This window comes from Xyrauchen texanus, chromosome 11 (genome assembly GCF_025860055.1).
Source record: "Xyrauchen texanus isolate HMW12.3.18 chromosome 11, RBS_HiC_50CHRs, whole genome shotgun sequence".
Classification (NCBI taxonomy): domain Eukaryota; kingdom Metazoa; phylum Chordata; class Actinopteri; order Cypriniformes; family Catostomidae; genus Xyrauchen; species Xyrauchen texanus.
In genome coordinates, this window is record NC_068286.1 from 11,978,097 (window position 1) to 12,000,554 (window position 22,458).

At 42.7% G+C, this 22,458-nt stretch overlaps 1 protein-coding gene across 1 annotated transcript in view; it reads left to right on the forward strand.

Annotated features, from left to right (window-relative positions):
* The window catches only part of LOC127651405 (F-box only protein 41-like), a 109,152-nt gene that overhangs the window by 15,910 nt on the left and 70,784 nt on the right, over positions 1-22,458 (forward strand). The window contains exon 2 of the mRNA XM_052137206.1: positions 20,000-20,992. Coding sequence (XP_051993166.1) covers positions 20,274-20,992 — 719 coding nt within the window. The 5' untranslated portion in view covers positions 20,000-20,273. The remainder of the gene's footprint in view (positions 1-19,999; positions 20,993-22,458) is intronic.

Genomic DNA, 22,458 nt, shown 5'->3' on the forward strand with positions numbered 1-22,458 from the left:
AATCGCATTGCTTCTCTGCAAGAAATACAGCCAGACGGTCTGCATCGACTTCCTTTAAAGCTTCTCTGAGCTCATTTTTGGCACCGACGAAGTTGCTTCCCTGATCAGACTTGATCTGACGAACAGCACCACGTATGGCGATGAAACATCGGAGGCCATTTATGAAGGCATCAGTCGACATGTCTTCAAGAATCTCAATATGAACAGCACGGGAGCTAAGGCAAGTGAAAAGAAGGCCGTACCTTTTGTTCTCCTTTCTTCCTTGTTTTGTAAGGAATGGCCCGAAGCAGTCCATGCCACAGAAGGTGAAGGGGGTGATGGTTCCAACCGTTCAGGGGTAGATCGGCCATCTTTTGCTCTTCCGTAGGTTTGCGTTGCCGTCTACAGGTGACACATTGACGAATGTAGGAAGTGACTGCCCGGTTGATTCCTTTAATCCAGTAGCCGCTGCATCTTATTTCATTAATGGTAAGACCTTTACCTTGATGTTTCATCCTTTCGTGATGATAGGCAATAATCATCCTTGTGATGTGATGATCTTTGGGAATGATTGCAGGGTGTTTGATGAAGTAGGAAAGAGAGGAGTTGCACAGTCTCCCTCCCACCCTGAGAACACCGTGCTGTCGTGGAGAAAAGCGTCAAGAGAATGTAACGGATTGTGAGGTGGTAGAGGGATCCCTTTACTCAGCAGTTTCAACTCTTCTTGATACACATTTTTCTGCAGATCTTTGATTATGCAATGTTCTGCCTCTGCTCGTTCTGTTACAGTGGTGAGACCGTTTGATCTGTTCTTGCTTATGCACCTGAGGATGCGTGCAACTGCTCAGCGTAGCTAGCGACCAAGATGAGAACTTGGACAAGCTGATCAACGAGGCTCACGCGTTCAGTGGTTTTTGTACTGAGCGCTAGAGCACTCCTGACCTCTGGATCTCCGTCTGTTAACTCTGGTACCTCATCTGTAGCCAGCTTTATTTCCTTGTTCCATAAGAACTTGGGCCCAGTGAGCCAGGTAGATGACAAAAGCTCACTGGCAATTAAGCCCCGAGAAGCATGGTCAGCAGGATTCTCGTTTGTTGGGACATATCGCCACTGTTGTGGGGCTGTGCTGAGCTGAATCTTCTGAACACGGTTAGCCACAAACGTGTGGAATCGTCGTGCTTCGTTTCTTATATAACCTAAGACCACTTTAGAGTCGGTCCAGAAGAACTCCTCTGCGTTAATACATCCCAATTCCTCCTTGAGCATGTTGCTTATTTTCACGGAAATGACTGCTGCTGTCAATTCTAATCTTGGGATGGTTGTGACCTTTGTTGGAGAAACACGTGATTTTCCTACAACTAAGGCACAATGAATATCTCCCTTTCGTTTTGGAGTCGCAGGTATGAACACTGACCGTAACCCTTCATACTGGCATCAGAGAAGTGATGCAGCTCTGTCTTTGAGACCCTTCCAAATCCAGCAGGTGAGTAAGTACGGGATATGGTAAAATTATCTAAGTGGGCCAGATCACTTCTCCATTTCTCCCATTTTGGGCGAAGCTCGTCAGTGAGAGGATCGTCCCAACCAGTGCCCCGTCTGCACATCTCCTGAAGAATGATCTTCGCTTTGAGGACGACTGGCGCCACAAACCCAAGAGGATCGTACAGAGAAGCCACTGTGGATAAAATGCCGCGTCGTGTTGCAGGCTGCTCCTTGAGGCTGACGTTAAGCCTGAAGCGGTCAGAATCCACATCCCATTGAATCCCGAGAGCTCTCTCAAGTGGCAAATCATCAAACGCAAGGTCCATATCCTTCACGTTGATTGCTCGTTCGGAGGGTGGTATACTCTCTAGTACCTCTCTGTCGTTAGACACAAACTTATGTAGTCTGAGACCACCCACGGCGCAGAGTTCACGAGCTTCCCTGGCAAGCTGAATAGCATCTTCAGTGTTTTCAACACTTACGAGCCCATCGTCAACATAAAAGTCCCTCATAACAAATCTCGAGCCTTGAGTGTAGATGTCGCGATTCTCCTTAGCTAGATGTTTCATCCCATAGTTTGCACATCCCGGGGAGGAAGCTGCACCGAACAGATGCACTTTCATGCGAAACTCGCTGGGCGGTGAGTTCAAGTCTCCTTGCTTCCACCAAAGAAAGCGTAGGTAGTTGCGATCAGCTTCGTCCACATGAAACTGATGGAACATCTTCTGAATGTCACACATCAATGCAACGGGGTGCTGTCGGAAACGGATGAGAACTCCACTTAAGTTGTTCAACATGTCAGGTCCAGAGAGGAGGTGATCATTCAAGCTTGTTCCTTTGTATCTGGCTGAGCAATCAAACACCACACGAAGTTTATCCGGCTTCTTTGCATGATGCACACCATGATGGGGAATGTACCATCTCTCACCTTCACTCCCACCTTCCTTGACCTGCTCAGCATCTCCCTTTCCGATGACCTCCTCCATGAACTCAACATAATGCTCCTTATACCTTTCATCACGTTGCAATTTCCTTTTAAGGTGAAGGAGACGTGTCATAGCTGAGCCTTTGTTGTCAGGCAAGATGGGTCTGGTTTTAAAAGGCAGAGGCATTTCATAATGGCCATGTATATTTTTCCTTATTCCCTTATCCAGTATGTTGAGGAATGTGATGTCGTCTTGTGACACAATTTTGCTGTCGTCACTGCCATCTTTGAAGTCAGACTCTAAAATGCGGATGACGTCGATAGGAGTTACCGGAGGTAGCTCCTTAACTGTAATTCTGTGACACAGATGACGCGCGCTCAACGCATCGTGGGTTTGTAATGAGCGTCCTACAATACTCCATCCTAAATCCGTCCTTACAGCGTAGGGTTCCTCATCTCCTCCTAAAAGGACTTGCCTTGGTGCCATAGCTCTTGAGCAGTTGTAGCCGATCAAAAGGCCTACTACACAGTCCTTCAGTGGTTGGATTTCATCCACTATTTCTGCAAGATGACTCCATTGTTTAGCCGTCTCACAAGTGGGAATGTGAGAGCGGTTAACGGGTATGCAGTCCTTTGTATAGGCGACCGGAAGATCGACTTGAATTGCAGAACTATATCCTCTAACACGAAGGCCAGAAACACTTTCGCTTGTGAGAACTGTATCCTTACCACTCATAGTCGTCAACTTCAGTTTCACTGAATACTTGTCAGCATTAAGACCATCACTCACTTCTTGATCAATAAACGTAGTATCGCTTTGAGTGTCAAGTAACGCATAGACAAGTTTCTCAGTAGTTGGATCATTTTTAGATGAAACCCAGACTGGTATCACCATGGATGTGTTGGATGAGCCTTCACCTGCTACACTGAGTGACGTAGCAGCAGCACCTCGATTTGTCTCTGGTTCTGATGTAGACCTTTCTCTTTTATAGTTGTCATCATGCAGGGCTGTAGGATGCTTTCTCTTGCAGTGGTCACAGAAATGACGATGACGGCAGTCTCTCACGCTGTGGCCGGGTTTCAGGCATCCATAGCAGAGTTTCTTCTCTTTTATGTAGTTGCGTCGCTCAACCAACACCATCTCAGTGAACTTGGAGCATGCATGAAGCTGGTGTCTATTATCTTGACAAAGGATACATGAAGTCTTAACCTTCCTCTGTTCTGACTTGTGGTTTTCATTGTCAGTGACTGTTTGAGTGGTAAGAACACTGGCCTTGTTTTTCTTCACGTCTCTGAGATTTCTCTTCTCAGTGCTAGAATCTGATGAACGAAGGGCATGAAAGGACGTAATGGGATTGCAAGCAATCTCAGCTTCAGTTGACGTGAATCTAGCAAACTCCTTGAAACTTGGGAATTCTTGATTTTCATTTAGGCTTTGCGTGACTTGTCGGTTCCAGCGTAAAGCTGCCCAGTCTGGTAGTTTGTGAACGAGCTTCTGATTTTCTTCACAGTCATTTAATATGTCGAGACCCTTAACATGAGGCATGGCATCTTGACAGGCATTCAGAAAATCTGAGAAGCGTCTCAGTCCTTCAGCATCCTTTGATGGAATTCTCGGCCAGTTGGTGAGTTTCTCTCTGAATGCTCTCTGAATGGCGAATGGCTGGCCAAAGCGACGATTTAGTTTGTCCCAGGCGTCTCGGTAGGCTTCATTGTCATTTCGATAGAAGTTGCCATCTAAAACCTGCCGTGCTGGGCCACCAACATATTTTTTCAGGTAGTATAGTTTTTCAGCAGGTGTGATTGCCCTTTGGTCAATGAGTGAGGTGAATGCTGCCTTCCATTCAATGAATTGTATGGGATCGCCATTGAAGACAAATGGCTCAGGAACAGGAAGCCTATTTAAGGCTATGTTGTCTTGAAGAATCTGAGCGAGAGAGGGAATGTCTGTATAACGGGCGATGCGACTTGAGAGAGGGGCACTGTAGTTACAGGCACATTCTTTGCTTCCATGTTCCTTTCCTTTTTAACATAGTTAGCATCCTTGTGTTCTGTCTCCTTATCGTAGATCTTCAACTTGGCTTGAGCTGCCCGTATCTCTTTCTCTGCCTGCAATCGCTCCAACTCACGTCTTTGTGCCTCTAGAACTTTGCGTTGTTGTTCCTCTAACTCTCTTATAGATTCCTTTTGCCTTTCTTCCTCTAGCAGCATCTGATAATTTGCTTCTTTTACTGCTAGTTCAGCTGCTGCATCCGCACGTTTTGCTGTCATGGATGTAGTTATGGAGCAGTGGCTGTCGGACTGGCTGTGACTTATCGAAGAAGCTGCGGATCCATAGACAGACTTTGCATAGTCATGGCGGAGCAGTTCATGAAGGCGGTGTCTTTCCTGCTGTTCATTAAACTCGCTTTCATCATCTATAGCTCTGTTGTAGGCGATGTTGGTGATTTCTGTGGTCACCGATTCACACGTATCAACTCTTCTTCTTATGTCGGTGGAGGGTGTGGTGAGATTTCGAATTTCATAATAAATGGTCATTATGTCTTCTTTATCTTTCTTAAGCTCTTCAATGAGAGGCCAGAGCTGACTCTCTGACATATAAGTCTTTAGCTGATCTCTTGCCTTGCGTGTGTGGAGCTTCCACTGCTCGTACATGGCATACAGCCTTTTCTCTTTTTTCTTGGCCTCTTCATATTGATGCACGAGCATCTTCTCTGTGGGATGGCGTGTGCGTTCAGAGCGTCTAGGACCTTCAAGAGCATTATCATCCTTATTAAGCTTGCCTTGGAGGTCAGTTAGACTTTGTTGTTTAGCTTCATTTGTTTCCTTCAGAAACGGTCTCTCTGATGAGTCTACCATTGTGTGGGCTTCACTTTGTAAATCTTCATGCTGATAACCAGCCATCTGCTCCTCCACCTCCTTCTCATTACCTGACTCTGACATTATCATCTAATTTTTTATTTTAAACTTTGATGGCAGAAGAAGACCCCTTTAGAAGATATAATCAAGCCCTTGTTATGAACAGCATAAACATAAAACATCAGATTAAATAGCTAGCACATATGCATTTACATATAGACACTCAAATAACTGTAAATGTCAATGTAAATACCACAATAAACAAAGTTATCAAAGTTCTTAAATTCAAAGTGTGAGAAATGTAAATGCAACGGCTTCAATAACCACAGTTAACAAATAAGACAGATGCAAAGTCCAAAAAATTTATATGAGTTCTAATTAGAAAGAGTCCATGTGGATGTATGCAGGCATGAGTGTAAAATGCAACCAGAGTTTATTTGGTTGCTCTCCTTGCTGTGCCGTTGAGTATTAAATGTTCAGTCCAATAAGTCATTCATCCGTTGTTCGCCTCATTGCTGTACTATAGACAGTATAATAATGGGTTAATACTCACAGTCCTGCATCAATGTCAGTGAGTGTGACTGTACTTGACCATTGCACCGAATTCGTGAGACCGCTGTCCAACGTATGTCAGGCAGGCGCGAGGTGTGAGGATGCAGCTCGATGAGTCCACGCTGACACTTCGTGGCGATGTCGCGAAAGCTGTACCCGGCGCCGTGAAGACCTTCCGTGGTCCGTAGTAGACAACGAGTCGTCGTCGGTATCGATGCGGGTCAAGCTCTTACTGTAGCAAACCCCCAGTCAGACAATGGTGAAGCGTACTGATGTTTCCAGAAGCCTTTATTTATGTTCAGCCGTCAGCCTTGGTTAAACACTAATCTATTTTCCTTTCCTTACAACTTTTCTTCTTGAAACAACGTAAGAGCTACGGGACAGATAAATAACATAAAATTAGCTCATACAAACATAAACATTACCCGAAGGCCGAATTAACCGTACAAACAGTCATTTATAAAGACTCTTTAGTGACGTTACCCGTGTAGTATTAACAATGCTAAAAAAAACTTACGTTAGCTTGACTTCACATGACACGAGAAATAATAATACATTCAAACACTTCTTCACAGTTGAATGGATTAACCTACATATTACTGCACATAAACATTAAACACGTTAAACACACAATACCTTGTTCCCGTTCTGGCTAGGTGCTTAAATTATCCTTGAAGATCTTTACACAATTTCAAAGCGAAATGTGATTTTTTCCCTCCTTACTACAGTGCGTGCGTCTTACTAACTAGTCTCACATTTTTAGATGCGAACTTAACATTACACTAGGATGCGCCAAAATAAAAGACCCGTAATATTAACAGAGAACATTAATAAAATAAAGCTCTGAAATTATTATCTTATTTACACTTTCCTTAGAGCTAGTTACAGCCCCTCCCCACTCGCGGTTGGTGATCTCTGATTCCGCCACGTTTTATCGGCTGGTTGGGGTCTCCTCCACGCCTGGCAGTGGCCACAACCGCTCCAGGCAGTCACTTAGGAGCTCCAACTCCCCTCGTGGTCAGCGGCCGTTCCTCAGCTCTCAACCAGTCAGGCTCCTCCATCCCCCGGCGGATGGCCATGGCTGCTCCGTTGGGGTGGATGGTAGTGGCGAGGACTCTACTACGCCGCATCCCTCCTCCTTCCTGGGTTTCGGCACCAGTGTAACACAGTTCAGTGGAAAGGAGGAGGAGAGAATCGGCTTGACAATATAAATTGTAGTTTAATTATTAACTTAACCAATACACACAGGTGTCGGGTATCTGCCCGTATCTCTCTCTCTGTCACACTGACGTCTCCAGTCGCCCTTATCCCCCTCGGGCTTAATCAGCCTTATTAGGGGCCGGGTGTGTGGAATCATGACCCGGCCTCGCTCTCCACCCTGCCACAGATAGAGATCACTGGTTTTTGGCATTAGGGTTGCAAGAGAGGAGAAATCGCCAACTAACCAAACCAGTTCTTTAATGTGTCTACATTCTTCAACTGCAGCTGCAACTACCCCATACACCTCCTCTATTTAATCATATCTTTGGCTACTTGCTGCTAAACTATTTAATCCTTCAGTCCCCACAGCTGTCACTCCCCAACACTTTGCCCATTAGCACCTGCAGTGGTAACATCTCATTGGCCAGACTAAACATCACATTCAACGAGGTGAAGAAAGTGCTAAAGATGCTTCAGCATGGTATGTCTTCATGATCAGTTGCCATCTGAGTCCTGAGGGCCATTTCTATTGAATAGAGTGATACAGCACCATCTAGTAATTCAGTGAATGTAAAATGCATGATGTTAAGTAGGCTATGAATTTTAAATTTAGGTAACGGGTCAGAAAAAAGAAAGTTATCCTAGGCCTATGAAATGACAGGTTAGTTCATTGTCCTAGACATAAAAGTGTCTAATAAGTAAATGTCATTATGATGGCTTAATGGATGAAATGACAGCATACTGCTCGTACAGCATCTTTCGGTCCATTAATAGCATTCAAAGATGTCATCATGAAAATTATGCAATGTACTTATGTGGCAAGATATGCACAGAAAATTGCTCACCAGGATCGGATGCATAGTAATTAGGCACACTTAAGTGGATGCGTGTGATTTGTGTTTGTCTGAAGTTGTCGTTCAGTAAAATGCTAACATTAGAACAGAACTGTTGGATTGCAGGGCTTGATCAGACTGCAGGATCAACGTACAAGCCACACTTAAAAAATTATGAATATCATTGCATCAGAAAAGAAAATATCAAACAAAGTGCCATTTATTTTAAAGAAATATAGCGTAAGCACACTTTTCATTTTGCAAAAGACATAGAAATGTTTTAAATGGCAAAAATATATATATTTTTTTCTCTCATTTTCTCCCTAATTGTGCCATGCCCAATTCCCAATACATATAAGTCCTTGTGATGGCGTATTGACTTGGGTGGTGGAGGACGAATCTCAGTTGCCACTGCGTCTGAGACAATCCATCTTCACATCTTGGAAGTTGATCCAAGATGGCGGTGCGGTAGCACGCAGCGGCCACTCCGGATCCAAAATGGTGCTATTTTTGTCACTTAGCCTGATTTTACGGCACATGGACGTCAGAGCAACCGGTGTTCATGTCTACCATCCCCAGACTCTGTTAAAATATAAGATTCATGCAACAACCAAGCTGCTTGATGATCTGTAGGAGTTGCTACGCGAACTCAGCTTGCTGCGGAGAACAGGCCTCCAGTCCTCGGCGTCACCTGATGCCGGTGCCCAAGGGAGGGGACGTCGTAAGCGAAAGCGCGGCAAGAGGGCGGGGGTCCATGCTAGGCTAAAAACAAACCCTAGCCGGCCGGCTCTCCCGTATATCCTGCTCTCAAAAGTTTGCTCCCTGGACAATAAACTGGACTATATCCGACTCCAGCAGACTACACAGCGTGAGCTTAGAGACTGCTGCGTCTTTGTTTTCATGGAGACGTGGCTCAGCGACAGAGTTCCGGATGCTGCCATTCAGCTAGACGGGCTCGCCTCGTTTCATGCCGACAGAAATGCAGCTCTATGCGGTAAGACTCGCAGTGGTGGCTTGTGTGTTTACATCAACACGGAATGGTACAATAACTCTATGCTAGTCTCTAGTTACTGCTCATCACTGGTGGAGCTTGTGACTGTTAGATGCAGACCTTTTTATTTACCACTGGAATTGACCACTGTTATTATAACCAGAGTTTACATTCCCCCCAGTGCTATGAGTGAACTGCAGAACGCTCACCCTGACGGACTGTTTATTGTCGCTGGAGATTTCAACATGCGGCGCATGTGGCAGGGCATCCAGGCCATCACCAACTACAGGACAACATCAGTTGCCTGTGACAAAGATGCCTCCCTTCCAGATGAACTGAACGACTTCTACGCTAGGTTTGAAGCACAGAACGACATGGTGGCGAGGAATACCACCCCTCCTCCTAACGACCAGGTGCTCTGTCATACCACGGCTGATGTGAGGAAAACTCTACATAGAGTCAAACCACGGAAGGCTGCTGGACCAGACAACATTCCTGGCAGAATGCTCAGGATGTGCAGACCAGCTGGCAGATGTTCTTACCGACATCTTCAACATCTCTCTGAGCAGCGCCGTCGTTCCAACGTGCTTCAAGGCCACCACCATCGTCCCCATGCGTTCAAGGCCACCACCATCGTCCCCAAAGAAGTCTTCAGTGTCCTGCCTCAACGAATACCGTCCCATCGCACTCACACCCATCATCATGAAGTGCTTCGAGAGGCTCGTCATGAAGCACATTAAGACCCAGCTGCTCCACTCACTAGACCCACTGCAGTTCACGTATCGTCCAAACCGTTCAACAGAAGACGCCATCGCCACCACCTTCCATCTGGCCCTCACCCACCTAGATAAAAAGGACTCATACGTTCGAATGTTGTTCATAGACTTCAGCTCAGCATTCAACACAATAATTCCTCAGCACCTGATTGGAAAGCTGAACCTGCTGGGCCTGGACACCTCCCTCTGCAACTGGATCCTGGACTTCCTGACTGGGAGACCTCAGTCAGTCTGGATCGGGAACAGCATCTCCACCAATACACCAATATCAGTCCACTGCTGTTCACTCTGCTGAACCACATCATTAAGTTCACCGATGACACGACCGTGGTGGGTCTCATCAGCAAGAATGACGAGTCAGCATACAGAGAGGAGGTGCAGCGGCGAACGGACTGGTGTAGAGCCAACAACCTGTCTCTGAATGTGGACAAAACAAAAGAGATGGTTGTTGACTTTAGGAGAGCACAGAGTGACCGCTCTACACTGAACATCGACGGCTCCTCTGTGGAGATCGTCAGGAGCACCAAATTCCTTGGTGTTCACCTGGCAGAGAACCTCAACACCATCTCTTTTACCAAGAAAGCCCAGCAGCGTCTCTACTTTCTTCGAAGGCTGAGGAAAGCACATCTCCCACCCCCCATCCTCACTACATTCTATAGAGGGACTATTGAGAGCATCCTGAGCAGATGCATCACTGCCTGGTTTGGGACTTGCAAGCAAATAAAGCAGGTGAGTTTAAAAGCATATTATCATTTACATTAGGGATGAAATGTTTAGTCGACATTATCGACATCGTCGAAAATACAAAATTGATGAGAAAAATGTTCGTTGATGAATAGTCGTTTGATCTCATTTAACGTAACATGAAATCACATTAAACTGTAATGATATCGCGTGAGAGCAGCAGTTCACGCCTGATGGAGGAAGAATTACACAGATCAGTCCAGATGCACTCGAAACTTTCACAGTTAATTTTATGTAGATCCCAAAGTATTAGGGAATGATTAAAAAAAAAGTACATTCAGAAGCATGTACCGTTGTGGAATAAGTGGAGGCGGAGCTCTTTAAAGGAAACATCCCAGCGTAACATCTTAAATGCAGTAAAATTGCTTTATTAAAGTTCAAATAATACAGAAGCAGGTCATGTTAATAACTATAAACTCAAAAACTGACATTTCTCTGTGTGGTCGGTGCCTCTTCTATGAGTTGCGCGAATGTCCCAATCTCATGGGGAGAGATTGAAACTGTACATGAGAGAGACTCTGCCTCTGTCGCTCCTCCCTCGCGCGCGCACGCTAAATGCAGCTAGATTAAAATGCGGTTGCTCGCGACTTAATCATAATATCTATATATATATATATATACACTCACCTAAAGGATTATTAGGAACACCATACTAATACTGTGTTTGACCCCCTTTCGCCTTCAGAACTGCCTTAATTCTACATGGCATTGATTCAACAAGGTGCTGAAAGCATTCTTTAGAAATGTTGGCCCATATTGATAGGATAGCATCTTGCAGTTGATGGAGATTTGTGGGATGCACATCCAGGGCACGAAGCTCCTGCTCCACCACATCCCAAAGATGCTCTATTGGGTTGAGATCTGGTGACTGTGGGGGCCATTTTAGTACAGTGAACTCATTGTCATGTTCAAGAAACCAATTTGAAATGATTCGAGCTTTGTGACATGGTGCATTATCCTGCTGGAAGTAGCCATCAGAGGATGGGTACATGGTGGCCATAAAGGGATGGACATGGTCAGAAACAATGCTCAGGTAGGCCGTGGCATTTAAACGATGCCCAATTGGCACTAAGGGGCCTAAAGTGTGCCAAGAAAACATCCCCACACCATTACACCACCACCACCAGCCTGCACAGTGGTAACAAGGCATGATGGATCCATGTTCTCATTCTGTTTACGCCAAATTCTGACTCTACCATCTGAATGTCTCAACAGAAATCGAGACTCATCAGACCAGGCAACATTTTTCCAGTCTTCAACTGTCCAATTTTGGTGAGCTCTTGCAAATTGTAGCCTCTTTTTCCTATTTGTAGTGGAGATGAGTGGTACCCGTGGGGTCTTCTGCTGTTGTAGCCCATCCGCCTCAAGGTTGTGCATGTTGTGGCTTCACAAATGCTTTGCTGCATACCTCGGTTGTAACGAGTGGTTATTTCAGGCAAAGTTGCTCTTCTATCAGCTTGAATCAGTCGCCCATTCTCCTCTGACCTCTAGCATCAACAAGGCATTTTCACCACAGGACTGCCGATACTGATGTTTTTCCTTTTCACACCATTCTTTGTAAACCCTAGAAATGGTTGTGCGTGAAAATCCCAGTAACTGAGCAGATTGTGAAATACTCAGACCGCCCGCCTGGCACCAACAACCATGCCACGCTCAAAATGGCTTAAATCACCTTTCTTTCCCATTCTGACATTCAGTTTGGAGTTCAGGAGATTGTCTTGACCAGGACCATACCCCTAAATGCATTGAAGCAACTGCCATGTGATTGGTTGATTAGATAATTTGCATTAACGAGAAATTGAACAGGTGTTCCTAATAATCCTTTAGGTGAGTGTATATATGTCACTATGCATTTCTTATCATGAAGAAAATTGGCAATATGCAGCAAATTTCACTGGTATTGGTACCGACTACTGAAATTTTGGTACCGTGACAACACCAGTCTCTCACTGTGCCTATTGTCCTGTAAATGTTTAGTAATTTATTGTACTGTCCCATACTTTTTGCACACGTTTGCACGTGCACTTTATATAGGTATGTTATTTAGTCTGTGTAGTCTCATGTGGTTCTGTGTTTGTCCTGTGTTGTTTTATGTAGCACCATGGTGCTGGAGGAACATTGTCTCGTTTCACTGTGTACTGTACTAACTGAATATGGTTGAACGACAATAAAAACCACTTGACTTGACTTGACATCTTATCATGTGGCTTGTTGAGCGCTTTACCGCGGAGACCTAGCACTCCATGGTATCCATGCACAACTCACCACATGCCCCATCTAAAACGAGAACCATGTTATAGCAACCATGAGGAGGTTAACCCAACTTTACTCTACCCACCCTAGCAACCAGGCCAATTGGTTGCTTAGGAAGCCTGACTGGAGTCACTCAACATTCGTGCTTGTGAATCCATGTGTGTTAAATGACAAAATTAAATAAATAATATAAAAGTATTTTATCACTTTCTGGTTGTCAAACTTGACTTGTCTTGCTTTTGTTTGCAGATTCCACTTGGTTTGATATTTATCTAATGCAACAAAACTTGTAATTTTAAGTGTGGCTCAAGTGTCCGATAATTTTTTGAGGCCTGTGGCAGTGGGGGTGGTTCGAGCACCCGTCCGAAGAGAGAGAGAGAGAGCGGTAAGGGTGCTTGCACCTGAGCTAAATTAACACCTGTCTCTAATTCCAGTGAGCATGGGGAGAGCAGAAATAAACGGTCACGCCACCGCCAGCAGAGAGAGAGAACGAGTGTGCAGCACTGGCGTCTGGTTAAATTGAGTGTTTGGTCCACAGATCATACACTCAATTTAACCAGACCAAAACCAAAACTCTTCTCAAAGATTGCATATGCTGCACCCGAAGGAAACAAGCATAAAAAAAACCTGACCTCAAGAAAGTGGAACCTGTGTCATGGGTCATCTTTAATCCTTTCCACAAGGCCATTATCTGCTTTGTTCTAGAGGTCAACTGATAGAGGATTTTGCCGATACTGATAACTAAGGTGGTGGAATTGGCCAATAGTTTTTAAAATTAATTTATAGTTGTTCAACCAAAATCCCCAAAATAACCATTTTGCAAGATTTGGTACAAAACTGACTTTTAAGTATAAACAAACTTAAAACACACTTTTTTTAAATAATTTTATTTTGTAAATGACGAAATGATGCAGAAAAGCAACAATATATCCAAAAGCAAAAATATATCAGTCTACGTCTACTCCGTTCTGCTTTATCTGCCTCTGCCCACCTCTGTGAAAACCCATCGACTTAAATTTACCCTCTTCTCAGCCCATTCCAACACTCTTCCTGAATTCTTTGACTTATCCACATAGTCCTCCTCTCCTTTTTACCTTTGTGATGATTCATCATTACTGGCTGGCTGAGATTGTATCTCCAATCCAATATGGACCTCCATTTTGGGTGCAGACAAGACTCAAATGGCTCTCTGCTCATTAAGCTCAGAGCTGATGGCAGTAATGTTGATCGTGATGTAGCATTTTACCAGTGACTCATTCGTAACCTGTGATGCTACAGGGTTGTAACTTTCTCTTAATGACTGCTGTTCAAAAGTGCTCTTTGATGGTTTTAGTTAGCCTATGTTTTTCCTCCTTAACTTCTTAATGATTGAGAAGGGCCTAATCAAAAGACTATTTGTTATCCCATTACAGATCCAAGATGAGAGTATTCAAATCCCATTAGTAATGAAAAGGTTTACTCTGTCTTCTCTGCTAAGGAGGGAGGATGTTATAAAGAGAGAGACAGACCCAGACAGAGATCAATTGTGGCACAATAGGGACAGACCAAGAAGGAGACAGACACCAATAATGATGTGCACTCCAGACAGAATGACATATGAAGACATCCAGATAATAAAACCGATTGCATAGCTTGGGGATTCTCATGTGTTTCTGCACTTTTAAATGTTTGTCAAAGTAGATGATATAATGATGATGCTGTTAAATCAGAATGCAGCCTTAGGGCAAGAGCCCAGGTTTTGTACTGTGTGGGAGAAGAATGTCACTAAAGTAACCAGACATGATTTGACGAACCAAGGACAGCAGATGTGGTCTGGGTATTGACAAGATTAAGTGTGTTGCCAGATTTGTTTTTCTTTTTTTTTTATCTTTTCTGCAATGATATATAGAATGAGACTGTAGTTGAATATATGTAATGGAAGATACTACTGTTGATCATTTTGGGAACAATTAACCTTTACCATTCAAATTTAGTCTGAACAGTGGAAGGCAAATTACAAATATGGTCACAAGAAAATATGTGCCAGAATGTTAGCTTCAATCACCATCATACTTTTTTTTTAAGCACAATTGACAGCATTTATGGCATACTGTTCATTGTCACAAAAAAAAACATATTTTAAGTCATTGCTACTTTTCTTAAAAAAAGAAAAGTTGTCATGGCAACAAAGTAGTGATATTTGATTTAAGTTTATAGAGTAAAGGTAAGTAAGCCATTTTAATACACTAAAATCATAACATGCATACATGTTTAGGTCTTGTGGCTATTCGTTTGAAACAGAGAATATTTAAACGTTTATGGATTGGCCCCATTCACTTCCATTATATTCAAAGGCTGCAATGGTTGGTTATAATATACTTCACCTTATCCCTATTTGAATGCATTTAAGGCAGTCCTTGTTCACTTGGACTGAGGTCAAAATTAATTCCTCTAACATGTATACAAGATTGGTACTCAGCATTTCAGCTGAACAGGTGCTCATTCTTTTCTGCAGTGTGCACAATACTATGAGAATGAAAAGGGTGGGAATTGGAACATTAGAGAACACTAATGGGGATTAATAACACCTGTGCACTAAGTCTAGGCGCAAGTAGGTTTGGCGAAATTCTGCGTGTGAAGTGCTAATAGGCTGGGTTAATTGCAATTTAATTTGGAGGTTCTTCTCCAGTTATTGCATCGTCTGTGTCCTATTATATAGTCCATTCTCTGGTATATCTCTGGTGCTTTACAGGCAAAGACAGCACATTCATAAGAAGTGGGTAGTGAAAATGGGATGTACGCCATGAATAAGAAGAGATGGACTTGCTTTATTTTTTACATTAACTGTGCTTGTTGAATGTCAGGCATATTTCTATCAGGAAGACTCACAGGCATGAGTGAAGTTTAAGATGACATTTATTTGATGAATTTAAAACAGAAAAGTAATGTCTCTCTTTGGCGTAGAGAGACATTACGGTCCGAGGGAGTTGTACTCGGAACCGTCATATCCTGCCAGAGATAGGAGGCAGGGGCCAGGAGCCTACCCCCATGCAGGACAGGACTCAGCTGGTAGTGGTGGGGTGGTGGAGGTTGCCGTGTTTGCACACTGAAACAGCAATATGATAGATTGTGAGCAGACTTATAAAGCAATGGCTTACATGTGATTGGCTAGGAATTACCCAGCTAATGGTGTGATGATGCACAGCTGCTAGTCTTCCCGCTAGAACTACGCTGCGCTTACATTTCTATGACAGTCACACGCTCCTTTTTAAATCATGGAAAATGTGGCCTCATCAGGATTTAAAATTAGGCTCTGTTAAATTGTAGATCATTTAAATATGATTAATAATTTGTATCTGCTGACACACAAATCATTGCCATAATTAACAGTTATTGTTTTTGCCTTCCAAACCTAAGTTATGATGCTTTTGGGAAATGGGCCACAAAACTAAGATAAATATGGATTCTAAGATCTTCTTAGGCTTACAATGCTTTTGGGGACTGTGCACTGTGCCATGCAATGGTCATCAGTGGTACCACTGATGGTATGGTATTGATATACAGGAGTGTCCTGTCCAACCAGAATGAGTAAAAGTGGAAAGATAAAATGTCCAAACGAGAGGTCCCTGCTGGAGTGATTAAACAGCTACGACCTGCAGCTCTCACGGCACGGATCACGGATAAGCAGTGTGACATCAAACGCTAAGTGCGAGCATAAAGCGGTGTTCAGCCATCCGAGAGCTTGCAAGTCGCGGCTGTCCAGTCACAGTCCAGTACGCAACAACACGCAAAAATTTGTTTGGATTGGATAGAAGAATGTCCATCATAGGGATGTGTGTAATATGAGATGCATAAAAACACAGACTAAAAGTAACAAAACAGAAGATAAACAAACACATTTGGTGTGAAGCAACAGCACTCCAGGACGATGGCTGTCAGTATAGAGTCCAAAACCGCAAGTACTTCTTGGACCGATGAGATGAGTAAGAGCCAGCTAAATCCTTGCTATAATCTTACTTAGTGCACCTTTAACACTTTTTTATAAACCAATTTTAGCAGTAGTTTCACTGTCATCATAAATTACAATAACGGTGTAATAGGTGCATATTATGACCACGTATGGTGTGTTAGCACATGAGCTCAATGAATTCAGAATGTAAACATGACAAATTACACATTACCTACTGCATATGTATTACTTAAATCAAATCAAATCAAATCAAATCACTTTATTGTCACACTACCATGTACACAAGTGCAACAGTAGGTGAAATTCTTGTGTGCAGTTCCGAGCAACATAGCAGTCATGACAGTGACGAGACATACCAATTACAGTAAACAACATACTTACACAACACAATTTACATATCAAATGTACACATACTTACACAACACAGTAATTATATACAATATACACTCACCTAAAGGATTATTAGGAACACCTGTTCAATTTCTCATTAATGCAATTATCTAATCAACCAATCACATGGCAGTTGCTTCAGTGCATTTAGGGGTGTGGTCCTGGTCAAGACAATCTCCTGAACTCCAAACTGAATGTCAGAATGGGAAAGAAAGGTGATTTAAGCAATTTTGAGCGTGGCATGGTTGTTGGTGCCAGACGGGCCGGTCTGAGTATTTTACAATCTGCTCAGTTACTGGGATTTTCACACACAACCATTTCTAGGGTTTACAAAGAATGGTGTGAAAAGGAAAAACATCCAGTATCGCGGCAGTCCTGTGGGCTGAAAATGCCTTGTTGATGCTAGAGGTCAGAGGAGAATGGGCCGACTGATTCAAGCTGATAGAAGAGCAACTTTGCCTGAAATAACCACTCGTTACAACCGAGGTATGCAGCAAAGCATTTGTGAAGCCACAACATGAACAACCTTGAGGCGGATGGGCTACAACAGCAGAAGACCCCACCGGGTACCATTCATCTCCACTACAAATAGGAAAAAGAGGCTACAATTTGCAAGAGCTCACCAAAATTGGACAGTTGAAGACTGGAAAAATGTTGCCTGGTCTGATGAGTCTCGATTTCTGTTGAGACATTCAGATGGTAGAGTCAGAATTTGGCGTAAACAGAATGAGAACATGGATCCATCATGCCTTGTTACCACTGTGCAGGCTGGTGGTGGTGGTGTAATGGTGTGGGGGATGTTTTCTTGGCACACTTTAGGCCCCTTAGTGCCAATTGGGCATCGTTTAAATGCCACGGCCTACCTGAGTATTGTTTCTGACCATGTCCATCCCTTTATGGCCACCATGTACCCATCCTCTGATGGCTACTTCCAGCAGGATAATGCACCATGTCACAAAGCTCGAATCATTTCAAATTGGTTTCTTGAACATGACAATGAGTTCACTGTACTAAAATGGCCCCCACAGTCACCAGATCTCAACCCAATAGAGCATCTTTGGGATGTGGTGGAACGGGAGCTTCGTGCCCTGGATGTGCATCCCACAAATCTCCATCAACTGCAAGATGCTATCCTATCAATATGGGCCAACATTTCTAAAGAATGCTTTCAGCACCTTGTTGAATCAATGCCACGTAGAATTAAGGCAGTTCTGAAGGCGAAAGGGGGTCAAACACAGTATTAGTATGGTGTTCCTAATAATCCTTTAGGTGAGTGTAAAATACACAATATACAATACAATAAGTAAAGAGTATATGAAATATATATATATATAAAGTAGTTGTATTGAGGAGAATATGTTGACAGCCCAGTGTGTGATTATAGATTAATAATCATCGACTAGTTAAATCAGCTTCTTTTACTGATCTTGTGTAAATTCCTCTCACAGAATGAAACATGAAGTCATTGGTAACATATTTTATATTTATATTTATAACTCATATTTAAATATATTTGTAAATGCCTACCACTGCGCAGCCAGAGTCTCTATCTTTGCAAACAGTGTGTCATTGCTAAGCTGTTTCAAACTTCTTTTTTACCTCTGAACGAAGAAGAAATTCTCTGTAAGTGTATGACCTATTTCTCAGGAAAATAACAAATTGCGCCTTTGTGCCACTTCATTAACATACAATACACCCACAGTTTGTGCACATACGCCCACAGATAGTGCAAACACTCCCACACACAACCACTAAAATTGGCACAAAATTTTCAATTAAATGTAGTGCTCTCATGAAAAGTGTATACAACGTAACAGTCGTTGCGCGTAGTCCTGCGCTTACTGTGGTCATGAAAATAAAGCCTCATGCTTATACTGGATGGTTACTGAGATGTAATCATAGATAGAAAGCCAATCATGTTATTATTTATTTTTTTACCGCTTTGAAAATGTCCTGTGGTGATTTTTGCAATATACACTTCAATGCTATTTGCCTCAAGAGTTGCTGCTCATTTTGTGTTGCTAGGTCATACATGTATATTTTGACAGAGCGGGAGAGAGGTTCAGCACCAGTGTCAGAAATGAAGGGGGACTTAGGGGCAAAAATGCCACTGAAAGTTACATATATGCCCCATATAATTTAAAATGTTGGGGCAAAAAATGCCTTTGTAATGAATTGTGCCATTTATATTAGTAACATCTGATATACAGTAAATGGTCTGCACATATATAGCACCTTTTTAACCTTAGCAGTATTCAAAGCACTTTAAACTGCGTCTTATTCATACATTCACACACCAATGACTGCAAAGCTGCCATGCAAGGCGCTAGCCTGCCATTAGGAGCAACTTGGTGTCTTGGTGTCAACTTCAGTGTCTTGCCCAAGGACACTTTGGCATGTGGAGTCATGTGGGCTGGGAATCGAACCACAACCCTGTGATTAGTGGACAACCTGCTCTACCACCTGAGCCACAGCCGCCCCTTAAGTGGTTCTTATAGTGTTCTATTATAGACCAAGTTATGCACTTTATCTCTTATTAGTGCTTATGAAATGATTACATTTAATGAGTATTTAACCTGAAAAGATGACACACCATATATTTTTATATAGTTAGGAAAATGTGCTCTACATGTACTCTACAAAATGCCACTGAGAGTAAAATGCAATGTGCAGATATTGCCCTTTAATGGTAAAGTAAATTTTTGACACTGGTCAGCACCATAATGCTGTACATACTTTGATATTGTCTTGGATGCTGTCCGGAATATTGTGTGACCTGCTTTATTAAAGCATTTGTCTCTTGGTTTCTGGGGCAAATTATTATAGTACTGCTGCTGAAAGTTGTTTATGGTTCATTGGCATTGTAACATATCCTTTATTGGAACATTACACAAAGAAATAACTTTCCCCTTTACTGAGGATGTCATAATTGAGCTTAAAAAAATAAACGTTTACCAGTTTGTGCAGCGTTTAGGGAGAGCTATTTTTATTTTTATTCTATCTGTGGATTATTTAATAGTGGATATTACAATTATTTTGTGTTGTTCTGTTTCTTTCTTTATCTAGGACAAAAGGTTGGAACTCCAAGGAAGACCAGAAGAGAAAGAGCACCAGAAAGAGACATAAGAGTAGTCAAGGACTTATTGAAGAACAAATTCAAGAAAGTGTACATTGTGACTTAGAAGGAGAATGTGTGATGATCCTTCCTCAGCCCCTACAAAACCCAGCTTATCCGAGATGAGTGGTCCTCTGTGGTGCCCAACCACTGTACCTGCCTGCTCTTGGCAGTGCTTGGTGACGTGAGCAGATTGCTCCATCCTGGCAGCCACGGGAGCTTGGAATGGCCTCTTTGGACCTCCCGTACCGCTGTCCTCGCTGTGGGGAACACAAGCGCTTTCGAAGCCTGTCCTCTCTGCGTGCCCATCTGGAGTACAACCACACCTACGAGACCTTGTATGTGCTTTCCAAATCCAACAGCGTTTGCGATGCCGCTGCGCTAATCCCCCTAGTGGCCGACGGTGCCCTCGCTGCCGAATCTCGTTTTCCATACCGCGAGCTTCCCTGCCCTGGTGAAGAGCTTGGCCTTGCCCACTCCTCTACTGCTTGCTACTTGCCCAATGTAGAGTTTCCCCTGGGCGAGATCATAGTGAAGACAGCCATGAGCTCCAGTGATGCCTTGACCTCCACTGCGAACAACGCTGTCGCGGTGGCTGCTAATGTGGCTGCCAGCGCGATGGAAGCGGCTTATGAGGAGGGCCTGGCTAGGTTAAAAGCTCGAGCTTTTGAGAGGTTAGAGCTGGATGAGAGGCTGGAGAAGCTGTCGGAGGAGGTGGAGCAGAAGATAGCATCACGTGTCGGCCGTCTGCAGGTAGAGCTGGAGAGGAAAAGCTCAGAGCTGGAAAAGGCCAAGCTGGAAAGTGAAAGGCTTAGTCAGGAGAAACAAGACTTAGAGGACAAGGCCACTGAGCTTTCACGGCAGGTGGATGTTTCTGTGGAGATGCTAGCCAACCTTAAGCAGGATCTAGTTAACAAGGAACAAGAGCTGTCACACAAACAACAGTAAGTTACATTCTCTTAGATATTGGGATCTTTGGGATTGACTGACCAATATTGTTTTTTAAAGACTATTTTAATGCTTAATTACACGATAACAGATTTTTAATTGTTTTTTGGAATTTTAAGTCTTGGAATTTGCACAAATTGTGTTTCATTATGTGAGTCTTGTTTGTAACTATCATTTAAAAAAATATTTAATAATAGAGGTCTACCTCTATTCATGACCACTTCCTATATCTACAGACAAAGTGGTTGTTCAATGAATTATCTGTAGTTTCAAGTTTCTCAGGAAGTCCCTCTAAGAGTTCATATTTCTAAACAAGGATAGCTTGAGATCTATCTGTAAACAGACCTGTAAACACAAGGCCATTGATTTTATCTTTCAGCCCCAAGGATGCTTCATTTTGCAGAAAGTTGTGAATAAGTGCGTGTACATGTGCTTGTTTCACATTTATGCTAATCTGGCTCAGTCACACATGCATTGTCCACTATTTTTCATCCCTTAGCTACACAGTCACAGTCTGGGAAATCAATATGAATTTTTGTGTTCTGACCAGATTGTTATTCATAGGTAGGCTAGATCAAAGGAGTGAATTTAAGATTTTCCCCCTTAAATGATTGGAATCATTAAAAAAATAAAAAATAAAAAAATAATTAAAAAGCTTTTCCCCAGCAGGGTATGTGCCCTGCCATTAGTTTAATGGTTGCTCACAGTTGAGGGACTTTTAGTAATTTCCTCATAATCTCTGTATAGTTACCCACAATGTGTATGATCAAAGAAAGGAACCAGAATATAAAGAGCATTTATACTTTTCATGTGAATGTGGTGTTTTGCCCTCCCAAAACTTCATTAACATTTTCAGCAGACACAATTTTTGCTCCTCATTCAAACTGCATTATAATAACACCAAAACAATACAATAATCTTTCATATCAATGGTTTTAAAAAACGTTGTATCCACAAAATAGTAAATTTCTTTAATGATCCAGGAACCAGATTTGTCAAAGTGGTGTTCTCATCTCTCATTTCTTTGTCATTCGGAAGTACTATATAACTTTACAATTTTACAATTGCCGGTGCAAGAGATGTTGTTTATATATATGGATGTGTATATATATATACTGTATATATATATATATATATTAGGGCTGTCGATTTAACGCGTTAATTCAGTGCGATTAATTTGCCAAAAAATAACTCGTTAAAAATATTTAGCCAATTAATCGCACCATAATAAGGAAAATTCCTGAAAAATGCAAGCTTGTAGTACCACCTGTTTACTCCAGAGGGCAGTAAGTGAAATTTCAGCTGTATGAGCAACGCACAGTTTATACAGTGAAGAAAACACTTCAGTAGGAAGAACAACGCAAACATACGTTACATTCTTGCGTTCAAAACACTTGAAGGAGCGCAAATGCGAACTAAGGGATCTCAAGATGTGTTTAAAGATTGAGTATTAAACTATATT